At 42.9% G+C, this 23,545-nt stretch overlaps 1 protein-coding gene across 1 annotated transcript in view; it reads right to left on the reverse strand.

Moving 5' to 3' along the window:
- YLPM1 (YLP motif containing 1) overlaps positions 1-23,545 on the reverse strand; it is a gene marked incomplete in the record, with an annotated part of 1,534,972 nt that overhangs the window by 388,551 nt on the left and 1,122,876 nt on the right. The window contains 1 exon segment of the mRNA XM_044073602.1: positions 17,630-17,719. Coding sequence (XP_043929537.1) covers positions 17,630-17,719 — 90 coding nt within the window.

Raw genomic sequence — 23,545 nt, forward strand, 5'->3', positions numbered from 1 at the left:
CTCAAGACTTTGTTGATCAAGCCGACTGAGGGCTACTGCAAGCAGGTAACCCAAATGTAATGACTGCAACAGTGAAACATGAAAAACATCAAGAATTTGAAACAACTGTGTGTTCCACTAGTATGGAATTTATAGAACGTGGTTATAAACCTTTTGAAGTTAGTAAAGCATATGAAAGGGTTAAGTTAGACAGAAAGTAGTGTATGCCCGTTTTTTTTCACATAAAGAAAACATATGAAAGACTGCCCATAATAATTGTTATAGCAATGTAGCTTATTGTATGACTTTTAGTACCGACAGCGTAGATATAAAAATATTACAAAAAATTGGCATATTTTATCTTCTGACCCTATTCTACGGGAGTTTGTTAGTGCAGCTCCACATTTTGTTTATGAAAATAAAAAAAAAAAAAAAAAAATCGCTGAAAAGACAGCTTTGTTTCCCTAATACAAGTAAACTAAAGCAACCTAGTATTAGAACAACTAGTTTTGGTACCTCTACCTGTGGTAAATGTACTTTTTGTAAAAACATTGATGTACCCAATACATTTACACAACCAGACAATGGTAATCATTAAGTTTTTAAAGCTAATTGTGACACTAAAACTTAATTTATTTAGCACAGTGTGTGACTTGTTCAAAATTTTATATAGGAAAAACTAATAGGTGACTTAAGGAACGAATTAGAGACCATTACTATTGTGCTAATAAGGGCCATAGTTATAGTGCCTTAGCTAAACATATACTAGAGATAGCCACTAACCATTGGTTTAAGGTTTATGGCAGAAGAAGTAATTTATGAAAGTTTTAGGCTGGGTGATGTAACTAATTTTATTTATTTTATTTTACATTTGTTTACTGGGAAAGTCTGACTGGACACAGGTCCATTTTTAGCTGAGGCTCGGGAAGACAAGCTCCAAATACCAATACAGTTCAAAGAGACAAAACAGTAACATATAAGAAAACATAACATCATACATGTTAAGACTACAACTGAGCATACATAGCAGACTAACAATTTCTAAATTTCTGATAGTAAGCCATTTTCATATGAAGTGAGAGTTAAGTTGCTTTTTTTTTTAATCACAAATATAGATTGGGAAGTGGAGAGCAATCATTTGATCCTGAACAGAATTCTAGCAGCAGTGCAGTGGTATGGCCTAGCTTGGGGAGTAACATGAGCAATGCTAGTTGTTATTGTAGTGGGTTTTGAGAAGTTTTTTAAATTGTGAAGTAGAGGTGGCAGAAGTTAAGCGGCTCGGGAATGAATTTCAGGTTCTGGCAATGGAGCAGGCAAAGAGAGATTAACCAGCATTATTTTTATGTTTGATGACATTTATGCAGTTCTGATAACTAGATCTTTAGGTTCTAGTGGTGGTATAGGGGTGAATTAGATTCTGAAGTGCTGTTTTCTCTTCAGGAAGGTAGTAGAGCTTGTGAGCTATAGAGAGTTGGATGAATAGGATTAAGTTGCTTGAGGGCTAGACAGTGATGGGATCTACGAGAAGCATCGGTAGCTAGACAGTGATGGGATCTACGAGAAGCATCGGTAGCTAGACAGTGATGGGATCTACGAGAAGCATCGGTAGCTAGGCAGTGATGGGACCTATGAGAAGCATCGGTAGCTAGGCAGTGATGGGACCTATGAGAAGCATTGGTAGCTAGACAGTGATGGGATCTATGAGAAGCATCGGTAGCTAGACAGTGATGGGATCTACGAGAAGCATCGGTAGCTAGACAGTGATGGGACCTATGAGAAGCATCGGTAGCTAGACAGTGATGGGATCTATGAGAAGCATCGGTAGCTAGACAGTGATGGGATCTATGAGACGCATCGGTAGCTAGACAGTGATGGGATCTACGAGAAGCATCGGTAGCTAGACAGTGATGGGATCTACGAGAAGCATCGGTAGCTAGACAGTGATGGGATCTACAAGAAGCATCGGTAGCTAGACAGTGATGGGATCTACGAGAAGCAACGGTAGCTAGACAGTGATGGGATCTATGAGAAGCATCGGTAGCTAGACAGTGATGGGATCTACGAGAAGCATCGGTAGCTAGACAATGATGGGATCCATGAGAAGCATTGGTAGCTAGACAGTGATGGGATCTATGAGAAGCATTGGTAGCTAAACAGTGATGGGATCTATGAAAAGCATCGGTAGCTAGACAGTGATGGGACCTATGAGAAGCATCGGTAGCTAGTCAGTGATGGGATCTATAAGAAGCATCGGTAGCTAGACAGTGATGGGACCTATGAGAAGCATCGGTAGCTAGACAGTGATGGGATCTATGAGAAGCATCGGTAGCTAGACAGTGATGGGATCTATGAGAAGCATCGGTAGCAAACTTGGCAATCTTGTTGTAGCAGGATTCCCTTTTGCTTAGTTCGGTGTGGCGAAGGTTAGTTAAGATAGGGGAGGAATAAAGGAGAATGGATAAGAGAAGTCTTTGCTAAGGTGGCTTTGGAATGTTTAGTGATGAATAAGAAGTTATGTACCTACCATAATGTTCCATGTTAGTTGTCTTCTTCTCGCCTTCTTTCTTGCTGGTTGGGTTTGGAGCCAATCCTCGGCTCCGACTCGGCCATCTTCTAAAGCTCGAGAGCTATTTACCGGCTCGAGGCCTCCCCATATCCCACAATGCTTGGCGCTAGATACCCAGCTCTCGTTTGGCAGAGCAAACACCATAGAAATTTTCAAGGACACCTGTCCAAACTACAAGGTTTATCTACAGTACTAAAAACAGAGGAGGACATAACCTAGATAAGACTCAGCCAGAGGAAGAAGGCCTCAAAAAGGAACTCTTCTCGGTCTGTCCAGGCTAGGGGGATGGAGGGTGGGATGCAAGAAAGAAGGCGAGAAGAAGACAACTAACATGGAACATTATGGTAGGTACATAACTTCTTAATGTTAAGTTGTCTATCTCGCCTTCATTCTTGCTGGTTGGGACAGCGTCCCTAGCACCTTAGTCCTGGGTGGCTCATCGGAACAGACTCTTGAGCACAGTGAAACCAAAATCAGCACTCTTCCTAGAGGCCATATCCAACTTATAATGTGAAATGAAAATATGAGGAGTGGCCCATGTGGCTGCAGCACAAATAGATTCCATTGGTAGTCTTGCTTGAAAAGCTACCGAAGTAGCTAACGCTCTGGTGGAATGACCTTTAGGTTTAGTAAGGAGTTCTTTATGTCTCAGCTGATAAATCAAAGTAATAATAGAGGACAACCACCTGGATAAGGTTACTTTAGAAACTGGCAGGTCCTATTTGCCCTCAGCATAGGACAGGAAGAGTTGGTCTGATTTTCTTGTTTGCTTAGTCCTGTCCAAATAAAAACGTAATTGCCTATGAATGTCCAATTGGTGTAACTTTTGTTCAGCTTTGTTCGAATAGTTAGGAAAAAAGACAGGTAGATCAATAGCCTGATTCAGGTTTGTCTCGGAAGGTATCTTGGGCAGAAACGAAGGATTAGTCCTGAGTGAAACTCTATCCTTATGAAGCACAAGGTAAGGAGGATGAATACAGAGGGCTTGAAGTTCCGAAACTCTCCTAGTTGAGGTGATGGCTACTAAAAAGAGAGTCTTCCAGGAGAGCAATTTTAAGGAACAGGAAGCCGCAGGTTCAAAAGGGGGGAGAATCAAAGAAGCTAATATCAAGTTTAAGTCCCACGGAGGCGGGGGATCTCTGACCGGGGGCCTAAGCAAAACAGTTCCTTTAAGAAAGGCCTTGCAAAATTTGTGGGACATGATGCTGGTTTCTGACAGGCCAGCGTGGAAATTTGCAACAGCAGCTAACTGGACCCTAATGGTGGCAGACGAGGAACCAGCTTGAAAAAGTTCTGCTAAAAAATCTAGAACATGATGGACAGGGGCTGTAAAGGGGTCTATATTCCTAGCCTCTGCCCAGAAAGAGAAACATTTACACTTACTAGCATAAGTCTTCCTGGTGGTAGATTTGTGCGAAGAAAGGATGATTTCCCGCACTGGCTGAGAAAAATGTGTTAGCCTGGCTAAGGTTGGAAGTGGAGCAACCAGGCTGTGAGGTTGAGAGACTGAAGGGATTGGTGTAGCAAACCCGACTGATGGACCAAGAGGTCTGCCACTGGGTCCAGATTCCAAGGCTGTTCCAGCAGGTGACGATGCAGGAATGGGAACCAAATTTGTCCAGGCCAGTAAGGGGCAATGAGGATCATCCTGGATCCCAATGTGGTAGCTTTCTGAATTAGTTTGGGAATTAGGGGAAAAGGTGGGAATGCATACAGAAGACCCCGGGGCCAATTGTGAACTAGAGCGTCTCTGGGGGAGTGTCCGGGAAGGGGGAAGAGAGTGAAGAAATAGTGTCCGGGAAGGGGGAAGAGTGAAGAAATCGTCGCACTTGCTGTTGAGAGGAGTTGCGAAAAGGTCGCAGCAAGGTTGACCCCATTTGCGGAAGATTTTGTCTGCTGACTGACAGAGACCACTCGTGAGGCATGAGGATAGCTCTGCTTAGCCTGTCCGCTATGACGTTGGACTTCCCCAGATGTGCGTTGCCATCAGAAACCGTTGAGAGGAGATCGCCCACTGCCAGAGTCTGAGTGCTTCTCGACATAAGGGATAGGACTTGGCTCCGCCCTGCTTGTTGATGTACCACACTACAGACATATTGTCTGCCTGAATTGCAATAGTCCCGGTGGGTAGAGAGTCCTGAAGAGCTTGCAACGCTAAAAGCACCGCTCTCATCTCCAAGACGTTTATGTGCAGGTGGTACTTCAAGAGGTTGCCAAGTGCCCTGGACAGTCCTGCCCTGAAAATGCCCCACCCGATCCGGGAGGCATCCGTGGTCACCGTGGCAACAGGAGGAGGAAATACAAACGGTTTGCCCTGGAGTACTAGAGGGGAGACCATCCACCAAGCCAGGTGGTCTTTGCATGATTGAGCGATTATTATCTTGTGAGACATCGGAAGTTGTTGAAAAGACCATTGGGTAAAAAGCATGCACTGAAGAATCCGCATGTGAAAACGAGCCAGGGGAACTAGCATGATTGCTGCTGCCATGAGACCCAAAGTTTTTAGTACAAATCTGGCCTGAATCCTCTTGCACTGTAGTAAGACCTGCACATGTCGGCGAATGTCTGACACTCTGTCTAGAGGAAGTCTTGCAGACAGACCTTTTGTAGTTAATCTTGCGCCTATAAAGGTTATAGACTGACAAGGCGACAATGCAGACTTTCCGAAATTTATTGAGACACCTAGCTCGGAGCAAGTTTGGATGGTATAATCCCTGGCTCGCAGTAGCTGATGCCTTGTGGAAGCAGTAAGGAGCCAGTCATCTAGATATGGAAATGCCTGGAATCCTCGCCTTCTCAGGTGAGCCGTAACCACTGCCATGCATTTGGTGAACACCATGGGGGTTGTGGTGAGACCAAAGGGCAGGGCACTGAATTGATAGTGACTGGCTCCCAGTCGGAAGCCGAGAAACCTTCTGGAGCGCCTGTCCATTTTGATATGGTAGTACACATCCTGAAGGTCTATGGAGCACATCCAATTGTCCTGACCCAAAAAGGGTAGAATTGGACTGAAGCGTGACCATCCGGAACTTTGTTCTTTGAACAGACTTGTTTAACCTGCTGAGATCCAAAATGGGTCTCCAGTCCCCTGTCTTTTTTGGCACCAGAAAGAACTTGGAATAAATTCCGGATCCTTGCTGGTCTGCTGGGACTGGCTGGATGGCCCATTTTCTAGCAGTTTTGAAATTTCTGGCACTGTTTGTTCCCTTAGACCGGGAGGAACATCTGGAAGGGATGATTCTCTGCTACCCTGACTTTGTGGACCCCCTCTGCCCCGTGGGCGGCATCTATTATTGTTCCCTCCCCTGCCGTGGAGGGAAACTCGCCACGTGCATCAGGCACAACTCCCTGGGGTTTCCGAAACCACATTTTCCCACTCTTCTGACCTTTAGGGTATGGTCTAGAGGGAGTAGAAAACGGACTCCCACGGCAGAGAGAGTCTTGCCTTCCTGCTCACACCTGGTAAGGGTATCCTTCACCTGTGGTCCAAACAGAGCCGAACCATCGAAGGGGGTATTGGTGAAGGACGCCTTAAAGGGGTCAGCAAAGTTACATAACTGCATCCAGGCATGTCTTCTCAAAGCCACGCCTGTACCTGCGGCCCTACTCGCCCCATCGGCTGTATAAGAAATGAGCCGCATGGAGGAGTTGACGATTGAGTTGAGTCGTCAGCTGGGAGTTAATCTTATCTGGAGCCCCTGCAGCTGATGGATCCTGAAGGGTATCACCCAGTTCCTTGAGAAGATCCCTTTGAAGACGGGTAAGTGGCACAGATAATTCAGCGACCGCATGGAAAAAGTCACTGAGGAAAACATCCGCTTCCCGTACCTGTCCACTGTCCTAGACTCTTTATTAGGGGGATGGACAGGCACCAAAGGGTCAGCCAACTCCTTCTTCGTGGCTGCTGCAACCACCATGGCATCAATGGGGACACCTTTTGTCAAAAATTGTTTGTTGGGTGGGGCTGTAATGAACTTCGTAGGCCTGCGGGGAGTTGGTTCCACTGTGTCCGGGGCTGACCACGCCCTTCGAGCCACTACATCCATCATCGGGTCGAAGGGTGGAGACACCCAGGAGGTGGAAGGGCGAGAACCTAACACGTCCAGGTATACTGACTCATCCGCGGAAGGGTTAAGGGCAGTCCAGTTCGAAAAAGAGACATCCTCAGAGGGGGATCTTGGGGACCACTCCGAATCCTCCAAGTCGGTATCAGAGGTGACTAACTCTGGGGAGTCGACATGTTTCCTCTTACATTTTCATTTTCGAGGGGGCTCCTCTGAAGGGTCATGGGAGGCCTTGGAAGAGGAAGATACGCCCAATAGGGCGACCTGGAGCGTTTGTTCTCCATGCTTGGGGTCAGGAGGGTGGGCAGTAACCGATGCAGGCACCATGGGGGGAGAAGCCGAAGGGGCGGATCGAGGGACCGACTCAGGAGTCAGCACGCTCCTCATGACCTTGAAGGCGCCCCTATCAGGCAGAGCAGAGGGTCCCTGCTCCGAAGAGACGTGAACCCCTCCCGTCACCGAGAGGGACGGCTCCGAGGCTGATGTAGGAGCCGAGCTCACCTGCGCCGAGGCTCCGAGAGGGAGAACGGGGTCGGACAAGGGTCCGATGCCACTCGCCCCCTCGGAGCCGATGAGAGTCCAGGCGCCCAGATCCCTCCAAGTACGGAGCCAATGAAGAGATCGGAGCCGACGAAGGAGCCGAAAGGTGTGGTATTGGCTCTGACGTTTCCATGATTCGAGCCCCAACCAGCTCCGGCTCCGAACACAAAGGGGGAGTTGGAGGAGGAACTGCTGAAGACACAGCCACAGTCTGTTGAGAAGGGCTGGTTAACATTTTGGCCAGGGCCTGCAATTTAAGGAGTCTACTGACCACCCTCTCCAAGTCATGATCGGATAGCCTGGAGGACCGAGAGGAGAGGGACCTATGGCTTCGTTTAGATTGAAGCAATGGTGATCTCGGAGCCGAACGAACCGATTCTAGGGAAGGGGACCTAGAACGTTTTCAGTCCAAAGACGGCTCTGTCACAAAGTCGGAGCCGATTGAGGTCTAGAGATGTCGGTTCCAGTCGGAACCGAAGAGGAGGCAGATGCTCCGCCCGGCGACGGCTCCGAACTGGGAGCCGACGGCTTGGTGGGCTTTAAGGATTTCCCCGACTGAGGCTTCGCCGGGGACCCTTCTGGCTTAAGTAAGCATCTCAAAATAAGCTTGTTCCTATGCTCCTGCAGGACTCTCGGGCTGAAAGCGTGACAGAGCGAGCAGGAGTCCTGCAGGTGTAGGGGACCCAAGCAATAAACACAAGAAGTGTGACCGTCTGTCAGAGATATCTTTTGACAGCACGAGTCACACTTCTTGAAGCCTGAAACTTTAGTATCCTTGGACATATTGACAAGGGGATACCAAAGGGAGGATATTAAACTAGTGCTTAAAAAAGGCAACAGAAATACACACACACACACACATGCACTAGTTAAACTAACAATAACAACAACAAGAATATCAACTAGTAAATATATACAAATATTACAAGGCTAAATAACTGTAGCTATGAAAGGCTAAACACTACTCCAATCAGGTACAAAAAGGGTGGGGTTAGCCACTAAAGAGAAGAAACAAGGGGGGGGGGGTAGAAACTCTCTAACAAAAAACGAGTTTCCTGAGTGGGAAAAACTAGGGGACACACACTCTAATTATACTAAAAGGAAAAGACTATCTATATAAAAGAGAAATACACAGGTAAAATTTAAGCTAATAATAATAATAATACAAAAAAGATTAATACGACCTGAGCCAGTAAAAGCGCAACCTCGTAGCTGAAGTGGCAAACGAGATCTGGGTATCTAGCGCCAAGAATTGTGGGATATGGGAAGGCCTCGAGCCAGTAAATAGCTCTCGAGCTTTAGAAGATGGCCGAGTCGGAGCAGAGGATCGGCTCCGAACCCAACCAGCAAGAATGAAGGCGAGAGACACAACTTAACATCTGTCTGTTCCTGTAAAAGAGACCGAGCTTTTTATTAACTTTCTTAATTATTTGGGCTATGTGTATGTCGAATTTTAGATTATTGTCAATTTCTACACCTAATAGTTTTGTGTGTGTTGTTGCGGTGACTTGTATATTATCTTTAGATGTTATGGTAAAATCATTACTTAGTGGAGGAGATCCACCAGAGCTAAAGAGAATGAGTTTTTTTTTGGATTAAGAATAAGTTTAATGTTCGTGAACCATGCTTCTGCTAAGGAAAAGTTATTTTGGGTTATGGTTTTTAGCTCGTGTAGGGTGGGGGAGGCACATATAATAGTGGTATCATCTGCACATTGCACTACTGAGGCAGAGAGTGAGGATGAAGCTGTCTGGTTAGTAAATAATGAGAATAGCAAAGGGTCTAGGCTGGACCCTTGAGGGACACCTATGGCTACTGGTAATAGGGGGGACAATTGGTCTTGCCATAGAACTGCCTGCTGATGGTCTGATAAGCAGTTATTGAACCATATGGTGGAGGAGCTTATGTCAAGGGAAGATAGTGTTTCTAGAAGGATACTATGGTTGACCATATCAAAGGCTTTTGATAAGTCTAAGAATATCGAGGATACAAATGGTCCGCTGTTTCTATGGTGATTGACAATGTTGATAAATGAGAGTAGTGCAGTGGTAGTGCTATGGGAAGATCTGAAGCCATGCTGGGATATGGACAGCAGGTCATTTTTTAGGAGGTACTGCATTAGCTGGGAATGAACTACTCTAATACTTTTGATAAAGGTGATAGAATTGCAAGTTCAAGGGACTTAACCCCTTTGTGCAGTGGTATAATATGTGATATTTTCCATGAGTGATACTGACCTGTTTATGAGAATGGACAAGGGATAGGCTACAGCTTCAGCTGTTATTTGAAGGAAGTCTGCAGGTAGATTGTCAGCTGCCAGAGTGGTTGGTTTAAGTTTTTTGAGGAATTTAGCAATTGTGTTAGTGGGGATTGGGTGCAAGGAAAAACTGGAGGAGGAGTTTGTTGTACTGAAATGGGTGGGGGTCTTTGTAGGTAAGGGGTTGCTAGCAGTATTTTGGGTGTTGGCTAGGGCATGGACTGTTTCAGTAAAGTATTTGTTAAACTGGATGGGGATGTTGTCATAGTGGCTTGGTAATACAGGGGTAGGAGTGGGGATGTTGTCATGGTGGTTTTGGTAATACAGGGGTAGGAGTGGTGGATTTTCCTGCGTAAATATACGGCTTTTCCCGGTTAGGGGTCGCCACAGTGGAACTCCGTTCTGCTAATGATTGGCAGTGTATTTTTTTTATGGTGCTGAGTTGCCAGCCAGACGCCCAACCTTCAAAGAAGGCGCACCCATTCATGCACGCACCTACCTGCATGTCTTTGACGTCACTCGGCCGCGGGGAAGACATGCAGACTCCACACAGAAGGTTCTCCAGCCGAGAATCGAATGGGAGAAATTCTTGCTGTGGGGTGACAATGCTAACCGCTGCACCATCGTGGTGGGTGCAGTAAACTATTTATTGTGGCCCAGAATTTTTGAGGGTTGTGAGCATATTTTTCTTGCATGGTTTTATGGTAGTTTTGTCAAGTTTTATAGCTTTGTTGTGGAGTTCAACATAATTCTGTCTCAAGGTACAGATTTTTTGTACGTGAAATTGTAACCAGGCTTTGTCCCTTTCTTTCATTATGATTTTAGTGTCTTTTGTTAGCCATGGAGTATAGTTAATTTTGATTCTGATGGTTCGGGGGGGTGCACAATACTTTAAGATTTTTAGGAAGGTTGAGTTAAAGTACTGCATGGCTGCATCTAGAGGTAGTTGTTTTAAGGGAGTCCAGTTGCAGCATTTTAGTGAATTGATTAGGTCATTAGCTCTGAATGTCTTTTTGTTACGTACTGCTCTGAGGATGGGTTGTTTCTTGTGGTGGGATCGGTTCCTAATTAGGTAAGTTGCTTGATGGTCACTCAGACTGTCAGGAAGATAGCCTGATTGTTGAGCCAGCGTGGGGTCTGACAGCAGAATCCAGTCTAAGATGGACTGGCGTTTGGAGGTTTTGTCAATTCTTCTGGGGGCAGTTATAATTTGGTTAAACCCATGGAGGTTAATATAGGTGGTGGGATTTTGGCTGGAACAATCAGACCAGTCAATGTCAAAGTCACTTAATAGTATGGTTTCTAGTGGAAGGGATGATGACATCCAGTTTAGCAGGCTTTCCAGTATGGTATTATTATTATTATTACCTGGTGGGATATATCCACCAGCAAAAATTGTTTGTTGGAGTTGTTTTAATTTGGCTAGAATTAGTTGTATGTTTTTTGACGTCTTGGGAATTACACTCAAATTGTTCAATGTCACAGAAGGAAAAGAATTAAGATGGACTCAAACTATCAGCACACAGAGGTGCAGGTTTGAATGAATCAGTACCTCTTAAGCCAGTTCTGAAAAAAAAGAAAGCTTCTTAAATAAGCATACTGCTGTGTGCGTTTTTATGGCAATGGCCTTTTACAGTTTCTGTCTTAAAAGAAAGTTGTGCCTTTAAATTTTTATGGCTATTGTACTTTAATATTTTTTTACTGGTAGATATTTAACTGACAGCAGTTTAAATATTTGAGATGCTGCTGATTTTTTGTATGGTCTGAAGAAGCGATTTTATCGCGAAAGTACTTACCTGTGTTTGAATAAAAGTCTATTTGGATTTTACACTGCTCTTTGCCGTCTGCTTTTTATTGGTAGGCTGTGGTGCTGTGTTCTACATTTTTGTTCATACTACTTGGTTTGTGGTTGAGCACAGCTTTACAGTCAACAGCAGGACTTGTTTTACCACACATCTACACAAATCACTGATGTCAACCTGCTTTTCTCATTTCTACGTGGGGTTGGGGTGTCGCATCAACATTAAATCAATGAGACCATATCACCTAAAGTCAGCGTTTACACTGGGTGGCTCGACCTGATGTGTACATGATGTACAAAAAACTTGCACAAACCACTGATGCATGTTTACACTAGATGACTGCACTTCTCTACACTGCTGTGAGAATTATGCTGAAAACTACCAAAAAAGCAACTGCTTGGCTTCTAAAATTGACAACAGTGGTAGTGACAAGAACCATCATGCAGAATTTAGCTGGGACATTATGCCCCCACCAGCCTACTGGTGAACCACAGTAATTAACTTTTTCCTCCCACTATGTATAAAAACAGTGAAAACAAATTCTGCAAAAAGACCTAAACAGTGGAATTAAAAAAAAACTTTTAAAATTAATCTAGTCTATTCGAAAAGGCTAAGATAAACACAACTCATTAAAAACAATCAAGAGAGGCAAAGCAGCATTCAAGGTAAAGCTTACCACCAAGATGCGAGTCAATAACAAGGTCTTCTACAACACTCAAAAATAAATCGAAAGAAAAAATGTAGTGCGCCTTAACAAAATGGTATCACCATTACTGAGGGAATAACACAGCACACATGAAATACAGATCTGGGAGGGGGGGGGGGGGTTATGTCAAAAAGGGGAACACTAGCCACTTTCCCTCCCTGGAACACGGTTTTCTGAATTATATCCAAAATGGTCATCTCTGTCCACCACAGTAAGGGCAGACACACAAGGTCCACTGGACTAGATGAAATACTAGGAAACTTAACTTGTGCAATCAGAGAGAGTCTGGTATAACCTCTAAGCACACTGGAGCATTAAAAATGGATGCATCCTTGACATCAGGAAACAGGGCATTAAGTTCCTAATCTGAAAGGGAGGCTCTTCCACAGACACCACTAATTATAGACCAATCAGCTCCACATTCCTACTCTGCAGCCTGATAGAGAAAATCACCAAAAGTTACTCAAACACAGGAAGCCGCCTCCTCCATAACCTAAAGCAATACCATTTTTTCAAAAGTTGGTCTTGTATGCTTATCAGCATACATTTTTTGACAACAGAGGTTCTGCTCTAGATGAAAGATTACCCATGCATGCAGCTGACCTCAATTTGGCTAAAGTGTTTAAAACTATATGTCATGATGACAAATTATACATAAACAAGGATAAGAAGGCACACGAAGCCTTAATATTGTGTCCGCAATTAGATATATGGTTATGCACAAGACACAACAACTCAGACACTAACTGTTGCATGTAACCAGTGAAAGCACTCAAGGGTCTGCCCTGGGCTACTCCTCTCGGGCATCTTTATCTCAGATGTCAAAATTGGCTCTAGTGTTTGGCTCACCAAACATCCAGACAACTTAACTTGGGAGCACTGTCTTTAACCAAATGACACAAGCTTCCTTCAAACAGCATTCAACATCACACATACACGCGATGAACCAAAAATATTAACTACAATGTTAAGAAATGCAACATTCAGGTGTCTGGCTTACAAAAGGAAGACCTGACAGAGTTATACACTACAGACAAGTAAAAGTTAAATCAGTAAAAGACCCTGCTGAGAGGCACTGCAGATAGTTACTTTTTACTTGATAACCATACAGCTGCTACTATCCTTCAGGCATAAGGAACATCCAAATCACTTGGTTCTGATGACTGGACTAAAATACTTTGATTATCAACACACACACCTCCTTCTAAAGGAGAAGGCTGGTGTCCTTAAAAAGGATACAAAACTCCATGTAAAAGACTGGTGGCAGTATAAGTAATGAGAAGGCTGGTGTCTTTAGGATTAAGCAGAACTCAAGGAGAAGGGTAGGTATCTGTCAACACATTTTCCATTTCCAGGAAAAGGACAGTCAAACAAGTTAATCATGTGGGCCAGGGTCTTAGTTTCTCAGAAAAGGGTATTACTTGGCACCTCCCTATTTGTGAGGTATTAGGCAAGCACATGATTGTCCTAGCTCACCTATAAACAAGGAAAGGACACAGGTAAAAGACTGCTCGTAATTCTAAAGAGTTTATTTTAACACAATTTGTAAACACATCTTTTAACAATATGTGGGACATGCTGACCTGCCTTACGTCATAAGTATGTATTCATAAGGAAGTCTTTTGGAGCGGAGGAAAAAGATATGACAACTGCCATCAAGCCACTGAGCAGACTCTAAAGAAAGATTTTTGTTAAAGTGTGACTTCTGTAGAACCACTACTGCACCAGCCCTCATACAGAACTGACACATGCACTGGAGCTGCTATCAGGTCAAGCAGTGCACTGTGCCACAGTCTACACTGCTTCATGTGCTACCCTCTATGGACTGCTGTACATGGCATATGGCAGAAAAGTAGCACATAATCCACGTAGCCTGAGATGGGTACTACAAATGAACTCTGTGAGACGCAAGAAGATTGTTGTTCTGTGGTCAACTCACTTGGTCTGCCAAATCCTACCCTATAGCAGGAAGGTCTGAGAGATCCTGGGGCTGGAAAATTTAGAATTTGTAACAGCTGATGAGAACAATGAAAAGAATAGAGCATCAACAACATGTTACTACAGTTTGTACAAACAAGAAACACTTGCAGCTGGGATTCATAAAGTTAATCATCCAAATATGGAAAGACCTGCAGGTTTATGCACTAAAAGCTGCTGACAATGTAGGCATTTAGTAAAAACTATAAGGTGAGAACAGCCTTATGGAAAGGCCTGCATGGCTGATGAACCTATCCCACGAGAGGACAGCAACAACTTGCAATGCACACTTAAAAACTTAATGTGCGCTATATGAACACCTGCAATCACCTTCTGGCAGCAGCACGACAGAGTTAGCAGCTGGTACCAACAGCATACAACTGATGCACAAATCCAAGAAGGCCATTTTTTTCCTTTCTCCCCAAGGATCAAACAACAGGTCCAAATCCCTCAGAGACTAGTTTCTCAAACAAACTACACGGATTTTCTCTAACAGGGTATAAGCCACACTAACAGTCCTTCCAATATGGATAACACTCCATTTTACAACGTAGCTGCACACTGTCGTAGCCAATGTCTGATGTAAGAGTCCTAGTATCTGTGCAACTAGCAAACCTCTCTTCCACTCATGTCAAGCTATTCAGTGACATCAGTGAGTCAACTCCTGAAAAAGCCAATGAGTGAGAGAGTTTGAGAGAAAGAGAGAGAGTGTGTGTGTGTGTGTGTGTGTGGGGGGGGGGGGGGGGTACTTTTCACAAAAAGGACTTTAGACTTCTGCTGAAAATCCCACAACACCCTGGGTGAGTTCCCAGAAATGTCTTGTTTCTTGAAATGGGACATCTATAATTTTATTTTTCAGCATTCAGCTCTTCATATAAATGGCCAACGGACTCCCACAGACGCAGAGCTTCCCTATCACGTGTCATGGCTTATTTGGATGGGTTCCATCCTCCCAGTTAAACTTCTATGTTACAATTCACAGCTCTTCCTGCTGACACATGTATAGTGTGAAACTGCATTTGTGTGAGACCACCACACACTGTCTTGGACATCCTCACTGTTGGATGTCTGCAGAGTTACAAGTGTGAGGATGCAAAGATGGGAAACTTGCTCTTCTGTAAAAACCACTTGACACCCATCTCTTAGAACAAGGTCTGCTCCTGATGAGTTATGAAAAATAAAGCATTTCTGTTTCGATCATTCATGTCTCAAAGTATCATATAAGAAACCAGGAAGAGACCTGGAAGCAATCTGTGACATTACAGTACCTGCTCTAACCCAAGTCTGGTAATGTTGTGTGTGACATGTAGAACTGAGGTCACTGCCATGTTAAGCCTAATTAGAAAATATGTCCAAGTTGCAAGCCTAATTTCAGAGAGAGCAGAATAAAGGTGCATTATGTGGTCATATAATATGGGCTGTGTGAGAGAGACAGTTAAACAGGCTGCACCAGGAATCAACTCTTTCAAACAAATTTTGAAATTCCAAAACCCAGTACAAAGGGAATCTGGCCTTTTCCTACATGAAAGACTGTTATTCAGGAGCTCTGAGTAAGCATCTCCCCCACAGGCTTCTTCCGAAGTTATCTGTGACAGGTCTCTGAATGGTGAAAAATGTCTCAACTGGAATACAGACTAGGACATAACACCTGTTACAGTCAGAGACAGTGGACAGTGCAAGGCCCAGGACAGTAACAGAAGCACTTGCAGTGACCCTACTTCAGAATACAATTACCAAATGGCCATTCTAAAGGCTTTACATTCATTTAGCTTTGATACTTTACAACTACTACAAATGCAAAGATCTGACATCTCGAGTTACACTACAGACGTGTGTGTACTCCTTTTAACGGTACTAGCAAAATCACTCCAGAAGTTCTCCAGAACTAAGATCACAAGATACCAACGGAAAGACTGCCGAGAGAGTGTCACCATCCTTTACGTAACACTTAAGGACAAACAGGGGCATTGAAAATAAAGCAGTAACCAGTATGTTTACAGCAGTTTAAACTAATCGAGCAAAGACCCTTCCCAATCCCCCCACCTACCCAGTTTTCTTTCTTTCTTTTTTAGTGTGCTCCTCAAATTACCAGTTTTCCTTTTTTAATAAATATCTGTTCATATACAATTGCTGCAATACTCCACTGTAAAAAGCTTGACTCCAAATATCCACATAATTCATTACATTACATAGTTGTGTGACCACTAGTAGACACTAGAGTTGTGCAATATAAGCCAAGTCTTCTGATACTAGGCACCACTATTTATTAATTCTGTTCTATGTCTCACCTGAAAAGTTTTAAGGAACTTACAAGTGTGACTGTTGTTTTCCCAGTGTCTCTGATTTTTCCAATCAAAGATCTCTGCAGTAAGAAAATGCTGATGTAAAGAAAAACATACCATAACCCTTGAAAGAACAGCAATTTAAGAAGGCAATAGAGATTTTTTTTACTGGCTAGTAAGGAATGCATACTGCAAATCTCTATAAGAAAAATGTGTTTTGTCTTGCAAAGGCCCCTTCTCTGAAAGGTTGTAAACTGATGACATAAGACAGCACATAAGCTCCACAGAGTGAGAAAAATCAGAAAAACAAATACCTAAAGATCACATATCTATATATCTATATATATATATATCTATATATATATATATATATATATATATATATATATATATATATATATATATGGGATCCGTACAGATCCCCGACGGCACTTTCTGCCGAAGCAGAAATCACCGAACATACACAACCGAAAGTGCTGTTCACCAAAGCAGCACTTTCAGTTATATATGCTGGTTGTGTCTGTTGCACTACAGTGCAGTTAAGGGAGAATTTCCTTTTCCCAACTGTAGTGCGACCTTGGAGTGAGAATATAAAAGTGGGGGTGGGGGCACAGCCCCCCACATGGGGGGGGGGTGCATGGGTGGCTTGCCCCCCTGCATAAAAGATTTTTTTTTTCTGAACAGACTAACAAAAGCGCTTTTTCAGTGAAAGCGCTTTCGTTAAAGTGCGTTAGGGTATTGTGGATTCGGACTATTGAAATTTCGTTCAGTAGTCCTAGATCCATATATATATATATATATATATATATATATATATATATATATATATATATATATGACCTAAATATGCTTCTGAGAGAAAACAGGGCAAAAGAGAAATTTTCAGTACTGTTACTGTGTCACATATTTGAAAATACAGGAATATCTATTAAGTGAAGATGTACAGAAATGAGCAAATTCAATGCAACAACACAGAAGGTGGCACACAGATGTAAAGCCTTCCTCAGAGAGATCTAATTTTTGATGGGGTGAATAAAGTGATTTGATATTAAATGGGACTTAACAGCACAATTTCAGTTACAAATGCGTTTATGTCCCTGTGGAGGAAAAGGTAAAGAACACTGGTTGCTACCTTGGACTACTGAATTACATGAAGAATAGACAAGCAATGCACCACCAATAGCAGTTTACACCATCTTCCAAAATGGTTTCCTACTTGCTATATATACACACACCTCTCTAAGGAAAAAAGTTAATTAGTACAAGCTTACATCAAATGCTCACATAGTCACTGCAGTGTATCAGATAAACTTAATATAACACATTTTCAGTAGTTTATGGGAGATATTTAATATTCCAATTTGAAGACCTAAGGAACTAAGCATATCCTGTCATAATTTTAAAAGAAGAACAAAAGTCAAGTTATTTTATAGGACTATTTAAATTGTTTTCCTACCAGTTCACTCTCCTCTTCATCTGCAGTAGATTTCTTAGGTTCATCTTTAACTTGTTGTTCTGCATTTGGATCAAAGTCTTCCATTTCAACCTGAAAGATGAAAATGGAGAATAACTGAGATGGATATAGCATTAAAAGCCACAGTCATAAAAATGTGACTTAATTCTACACTAGATTAAATACCCAGAAAAGGGGAACATCATCAAAGTATTCTACTGAATTCTTTAAAAATACATGTCACAGGAAGACTATGGTGCACAGTCTGCCTGAATTTGCCAGGACTTTGCTGATATTCCTAAACCACAATCACCATCCAGCAAAGTTGTATTATGCAACACTACTAACAGCTACTCTCACACATGCACTGTTAGTCCCCTAACTTTTAGTTGTATTATGCAACACTACTAACAGCTACTCTCACACATGCACTGTTAGTCCCCTAACTTTAGTTGTATTATGCAACACTACTAACAGCTACTCTCACACATGCACTGTTAGTCCCCTAACTTTTAGTTGTATTATGCAACACTACTAACAGCTACTCTCACACATGCACTGTTAGTCCCCTAACTTTTAGTTGTATTATGCAACACTACTAACAGCTACTCTCACACATGCACTGTTAGTCCCCTAACTTTTAGTTGTATTATGCAACACTACTAACAGCTACTCTCACACATGCACTGTTAGTCCCCTAACTTTTAGTTGTATTATGCAACACTACTAACAGCTACTCTCACACATGCACTGTTAGTCCCCTAACTTTTAGTTGTATTATGCAACACTACTAACAGCTACTCTCACACATGCACTGTTAGTCCCCTAACTTTTAGTTGTATTATGCAACACTACTAACAGCTACTCTCACACATGCACTGTTAGTCCCCTAACTTTTGGTGCATCTCAGGTAATGCTTCTTTATATCATACCCAAGTTCTCCATTTAATAAAACTGCCATCACAACACCATACGAAAAAAAGGTACTCACTACCCAGGCCAATATTTGCAGCTAGCTGGATACAGCTACTCTGAAACACTCAAATCTACAGTGCAATAACATGAGTCAAGTGTGTACACTAGGCAATCAAGCCAGAAAAACACTAAGAGCCTAGCCAAGGCAGTTTACCTATCTCCTCTGTCCACGTACTGAGAGGTTTGACATGAGGTGAATTTACAGTTACCTATCCATTTGTCCAACTTACATTTGGGGGGGGGGGGGGAGAGGTACATGCATCACCCAATGTGGCGTGGGAGCTCAGTATTGTTTAGGATACAGGATTAACCTGTCAGCAGGTGCTGTTTATGTTGCAATGGATTTTAGGTGCACAGAGAGTATTTGCAGTCTTGCAGTTTTATCAACAAGTAGAAAAACAAGGAGAGCAAGAACATGTACAGCCTTGTAAGGCAGACACAAACAGCCATGTAAGAGACAGGATAGACTGACATAACATTTAGGTGCAGCCTTGTAAGGCGGACACAAACAGCCATGTAAGAGCCGGGATAGATTGACATAACGTTTAGGTGCAGCCTCGTAAGGCTGACACAAACAGCCATGTAAGAGCCTGTAAGAGACAGGATAGACTGACATAACGTTTAGGTGCAGCCGTGTAAAGCGGACACAAACAGCCATGTAAGAGCCTGTAAGAGACAGGATAGAATGACATAACTTTTAAGCATTCTGGATAGCTTATGGAGCTCATACCTTTTACGTTTCCCCTTTTTTTGATGAGGAAACACTTTTTTTCTAATTAGATTGTATGGTTGGACAGATGCACTCAAAAGGGGGCAATGGGCTTGATAAGGGAGCAATACTGTCAGCAATAACTTCTCTGGATTTGGAGGTTATGCCCTTAACTAGGTGGGCTAGCTAGAACGATTTCCTAATAACAGTTGGCATGTGGTGGCTAAAGAAGATCATGCAGTACACAAAAGTGCTCAGGTCTCTATTGATACCATTCAGGATACTTTTGTGGTAGGTGCATCAATGCAAATTATTCCTACATATCTACTTCTACTTTAAGTTCATTTTTATTTCACATATTTGTTGCCTCATAACTTAAAGCATATTTCCATTTCATAGTCATTTAAGTTGCCTCCTGTCTTACTCATTCTTTCTCCAGGCCAAATCTGCCCACCATCTTGGTGATGTTTAAATCCTGCAGCCAAACCGTCTTATGATATACACTTAAGAGCCCCCCCTCTACTCTCCTGTATGCAGTCCTACAACCATTACCAGTACAGGAAACTTCTACTGCAATTCCTGAAAACATATTCAGTTTCCATTCATGACTGTCTGTCCAGGTTCTACTCAGCTTGTCTGCCACAAACATTTTGTTCTGATGGTAAGAAAGATGCCTGCAGAGTGAGACCTTGTTGAAAAGCTATACATCTGTCTAACACGGCTAGTAAGCATAGAGGGTACACATCATTGCAGTGTTGTCTGTGAACATTTAAAATAGTCCTGGGGACCACAGACAATTGCTGACAGCATTTGTAATTGCAAACATTTTCTTTTGCATTCCAGTTGGCACAATGGTTAAGGTCTTCATTTCCCATGCACAAGGAATAAGGTTCAATCATGAACTACAGCCAATGCCTGTTTGGAGTCTGCATAATGTTTCCCGTGTCTCTCTGTGGGATTCCTCCCACCTCCGAGAAATATGCCAAGTGTTTCCATATTAGATTCACCAAAGAATGAAGCTGTGGGCAGCAACAGAGACTTAACTTGGTGCCCTACAGGGGCAAGAGTTGTAGAGACCAACCACTTTAGCTATCGTGGTGAACAGCATCTTCAAGGTAGGAAAACACGAATCACAGACTCCGTGCTGTGGGAAGGCTAGCCACTCAACAGTGTAAAATACGGCTGTAGGTGATGCAGTCATGTTGGCTGTTGTCAAAAATGCACAAGGGTACTTGTTGGTGAAAAGTGGGTTGATGACCTGGCCTACTCAGTCTTACACCAGGGACTCATGCGCCTCTACTCAGCAGTCGGTGCCCACCATAAATCCCAACAGGCTGGCCTCTGTACAGTTTCTCAGTCTGGGTTACCCGGGATAGCTCTTCTTGGAACCTCCCTGCCGCCTCGCCATTGCTTTAGTCTGTTTACCAGCAACCTGCCGTGTCTGCTTGCGTTACTTTTTGTAAAAGGCTGTACAGGTAGCACTAAACCCCTTGACAAGCTTGGAGAAGAAAAATCTGTGAAATCCCGAGTCAGCTTCTTTCATTACACTGTTTCAGGACCTCAGCAGCAGTGGTCCAAAAATTACTCTCTAAGGGAGAATTCAAAATTTCAGCTTTAACATCCTCTGGAAGGTTTTATTATGAAACCAAGCAAACTTCTTCATAACTGTTCCAGTGGCAGCAGTCCGAGAAATGGTATCATCTGAATCATAAGCACATTTCAGAGGGTGGGTAACCACTTCAGACACAAAAGTATTAAGATTACATAAAGATGCCCTTTTCCTCAAATGACTGAAAAGATGCCACACTTTCCTCAGAATCTGAATCAAAAACCTGAGGAGAACTAACAGAAGATGGCCATTCACAATCATTCTGTGGTTCAAAAACCTTGAACCTCTTCAGAAAAATAACTTTTTTTTCTCTTGCCAGAATCAGCAGAACTGGAAGGGTCAAGGGCCTTAAATAAACCCTAAGCCAAGTCCAATGAATCACTCCTTTCCAAAGTAACAAACAAAATACATGTCTTTTTGCACGTTTCTGAAGAAACAAACCCACTTTTGCCAGGCAAAACTTGTACTTGGACAGACAATCCAATCTGGCTAGGCAAAGCTGAATTCCCTTCTCTGTCTTCCAGAACAAAAGTGGTACTCTCTTGCCCACCAAGGCATAGGGCATGTCTAACCCCCAATTCATTGTGGCTGTAGGGACTACACCAAAGGGAACTGGTAGGTTTCACTACAAAAAGACTGAAAAAAGATGCCCGAGTCATGGGAAAGCCTGGCAGCAATAGTCAGTAAAACAGGTAAGTACAAAATGAACACTTATCCCAGCCCCAAAACTGAAATAATTTTTATCAAGGAAAATGTTTTAAATAAGTTTTAACAACTTTTCTTCACAAAAAAAAATCTCGTTTAAAACTCAAGTGACAGCTTATAAAAAACTTTTTCCACCAGCATAAAATAATTAATTTTACAGAAAAAAAGTTAACTTTCAGTCATAAAATTAAAAAGTGGAAGTCCCTCCTCTGGGAGGGTACTTATCTGTCCAGCAATGGAAAGTGCTAGCTGACCATCCATCCGCAAAAGTCCAGAAAAGAAGTGCACTTCTGCATCAGGAAAGCTATAAAGGGCCAGGCACTCAAACCATGTTTTCATCCAAACATCAGCAGCTCAATAAAGTTTTGGGTGCATGGAAGGTGCCCCTTGAAGCTTACGCAGCTGGCCAGCTGATATATTCTTGACAGGATTAACCCATATAGCTAAGAATACTGAGATGGAGATTGGTATGATGAACATATTTAATTACAAAGTAAAATCTGTAGTAAAAAGGAGTTGTGGGGGGGGGGGTCTGAAGGAAAACTCTACTTCAAAATGGTGCCAAAAGAAATACCTGTTCTGATAGAAGTTTTCCAAAAATTAAAAGCAACAGATTGACCTTGAATGCTTGTCTAGGAAGAATTCTCTCAGGTTCAAAACATCAAGATAAACATCTACAAGAATTTAAGAAAAAGCTTGTGGTCAAGTTTTAAGGGCTGCTGACTACTTGAGTGTCTGAAGAAGTCTGGAGTTAGGTCCTCAGGCACTGTGTATTGTGGTTAGAAAACGCAGCAACTAAACTGGCCTGGGAAAGTTTTATGAGCCAGGACAAGTATCTGCTGGCCATAGCCCTACAGGAGGATATGAAACTATAAATCTCTCATTTACTTATTACCCATTACAGCAAATTTTACCTTTTTAAGAAACCCATATTTAACTCAATACTTGACTGTAGAAATTACACAATGGAATACAAACCTTATCAACAAGACAGAGTTTATGATCCACTACACACATGGAGGAGGACATGCTGGTGTCATGTTGCACAGGAGAAAGCCTTAGCTATTGCTCATGTGTCACAGGCTTGATTAGGGGACTTGGGAGTCTGTGGTATAGCAGGGAAGGATGGAAATTTCAATCCAGGGTGGGTGGCAGGTGGACGGGACTGGGAGTCTGTGGTGTAGCAGGGAAGGATGGGTATGTCTATCCAGGGGGGTTGGGAGGTGGACAGGAGTGACATCTGAACAGGACAAAGAAAGCATTTTGATTTCACTGGTGAAGACTGGGGAAAGGCCACTAAGTACTGCCAAGGACGGGTGTGGTGATCTGCTGATGTCAGCCCTCGGTGGAAATCAGGGATATTTTATCAATGACATCCACTGCACATCCTGTCCTTGGAACACTGTTGGGCACATGTAGGGTCTGGAATTAAATGGGAATAGCTCATGACAGCAGTATGACACTGCCCTGGGACGCCTCAATCTTCTACTGGCCAAGACTTGAAGAAACTCAGAAGGTATAAAGGAGGAGCAGGCAAAAACAATATCCAACATGGTCAGCTGACAGCTACATGGAAAAAAAAGTAGTCTAAAAATAGAGAAACAATCCTCACCATTTAGGTCTAGTATCTTAGGTTGTGTATCTACTACTACAATACTCTGCAACAATGAAAACATTCAGGTGTGACAGTGACACAGAAAAGCACTGGGATAATGGTAAACGCTACTGGACTTCATATTGCTGGCAAAAAGCATAATGAGGCGTGGAGAAGTCAACTTCAAATCTACATAATGGAACAAAGATGTACATGCTAACTAAGCTAACAAGGCAGAAAACTGTATGCAAAGCTCCTACACGGAATGACCAAACCAACCATATCTTCCTCGTCTATAGGGATAGGGTTCAGGAAGACATCCCAGTC

The sequence above is a fragment of the Protopterus annectens genome, chromosome 6.part0, assembly GCF_019279795.1.
Source record: "Protopterus annectens isolate FY-2018-M chromosome 6.part0, PAN1.0, whole genome shotgun sequence".
NCBI classification, from domain to species: domain Eukaryota; kingdom Metazoa; phylum Chordata; order Ceratodontiformes; family Protopteridae; genus Protopterus; species Protopterus annectens.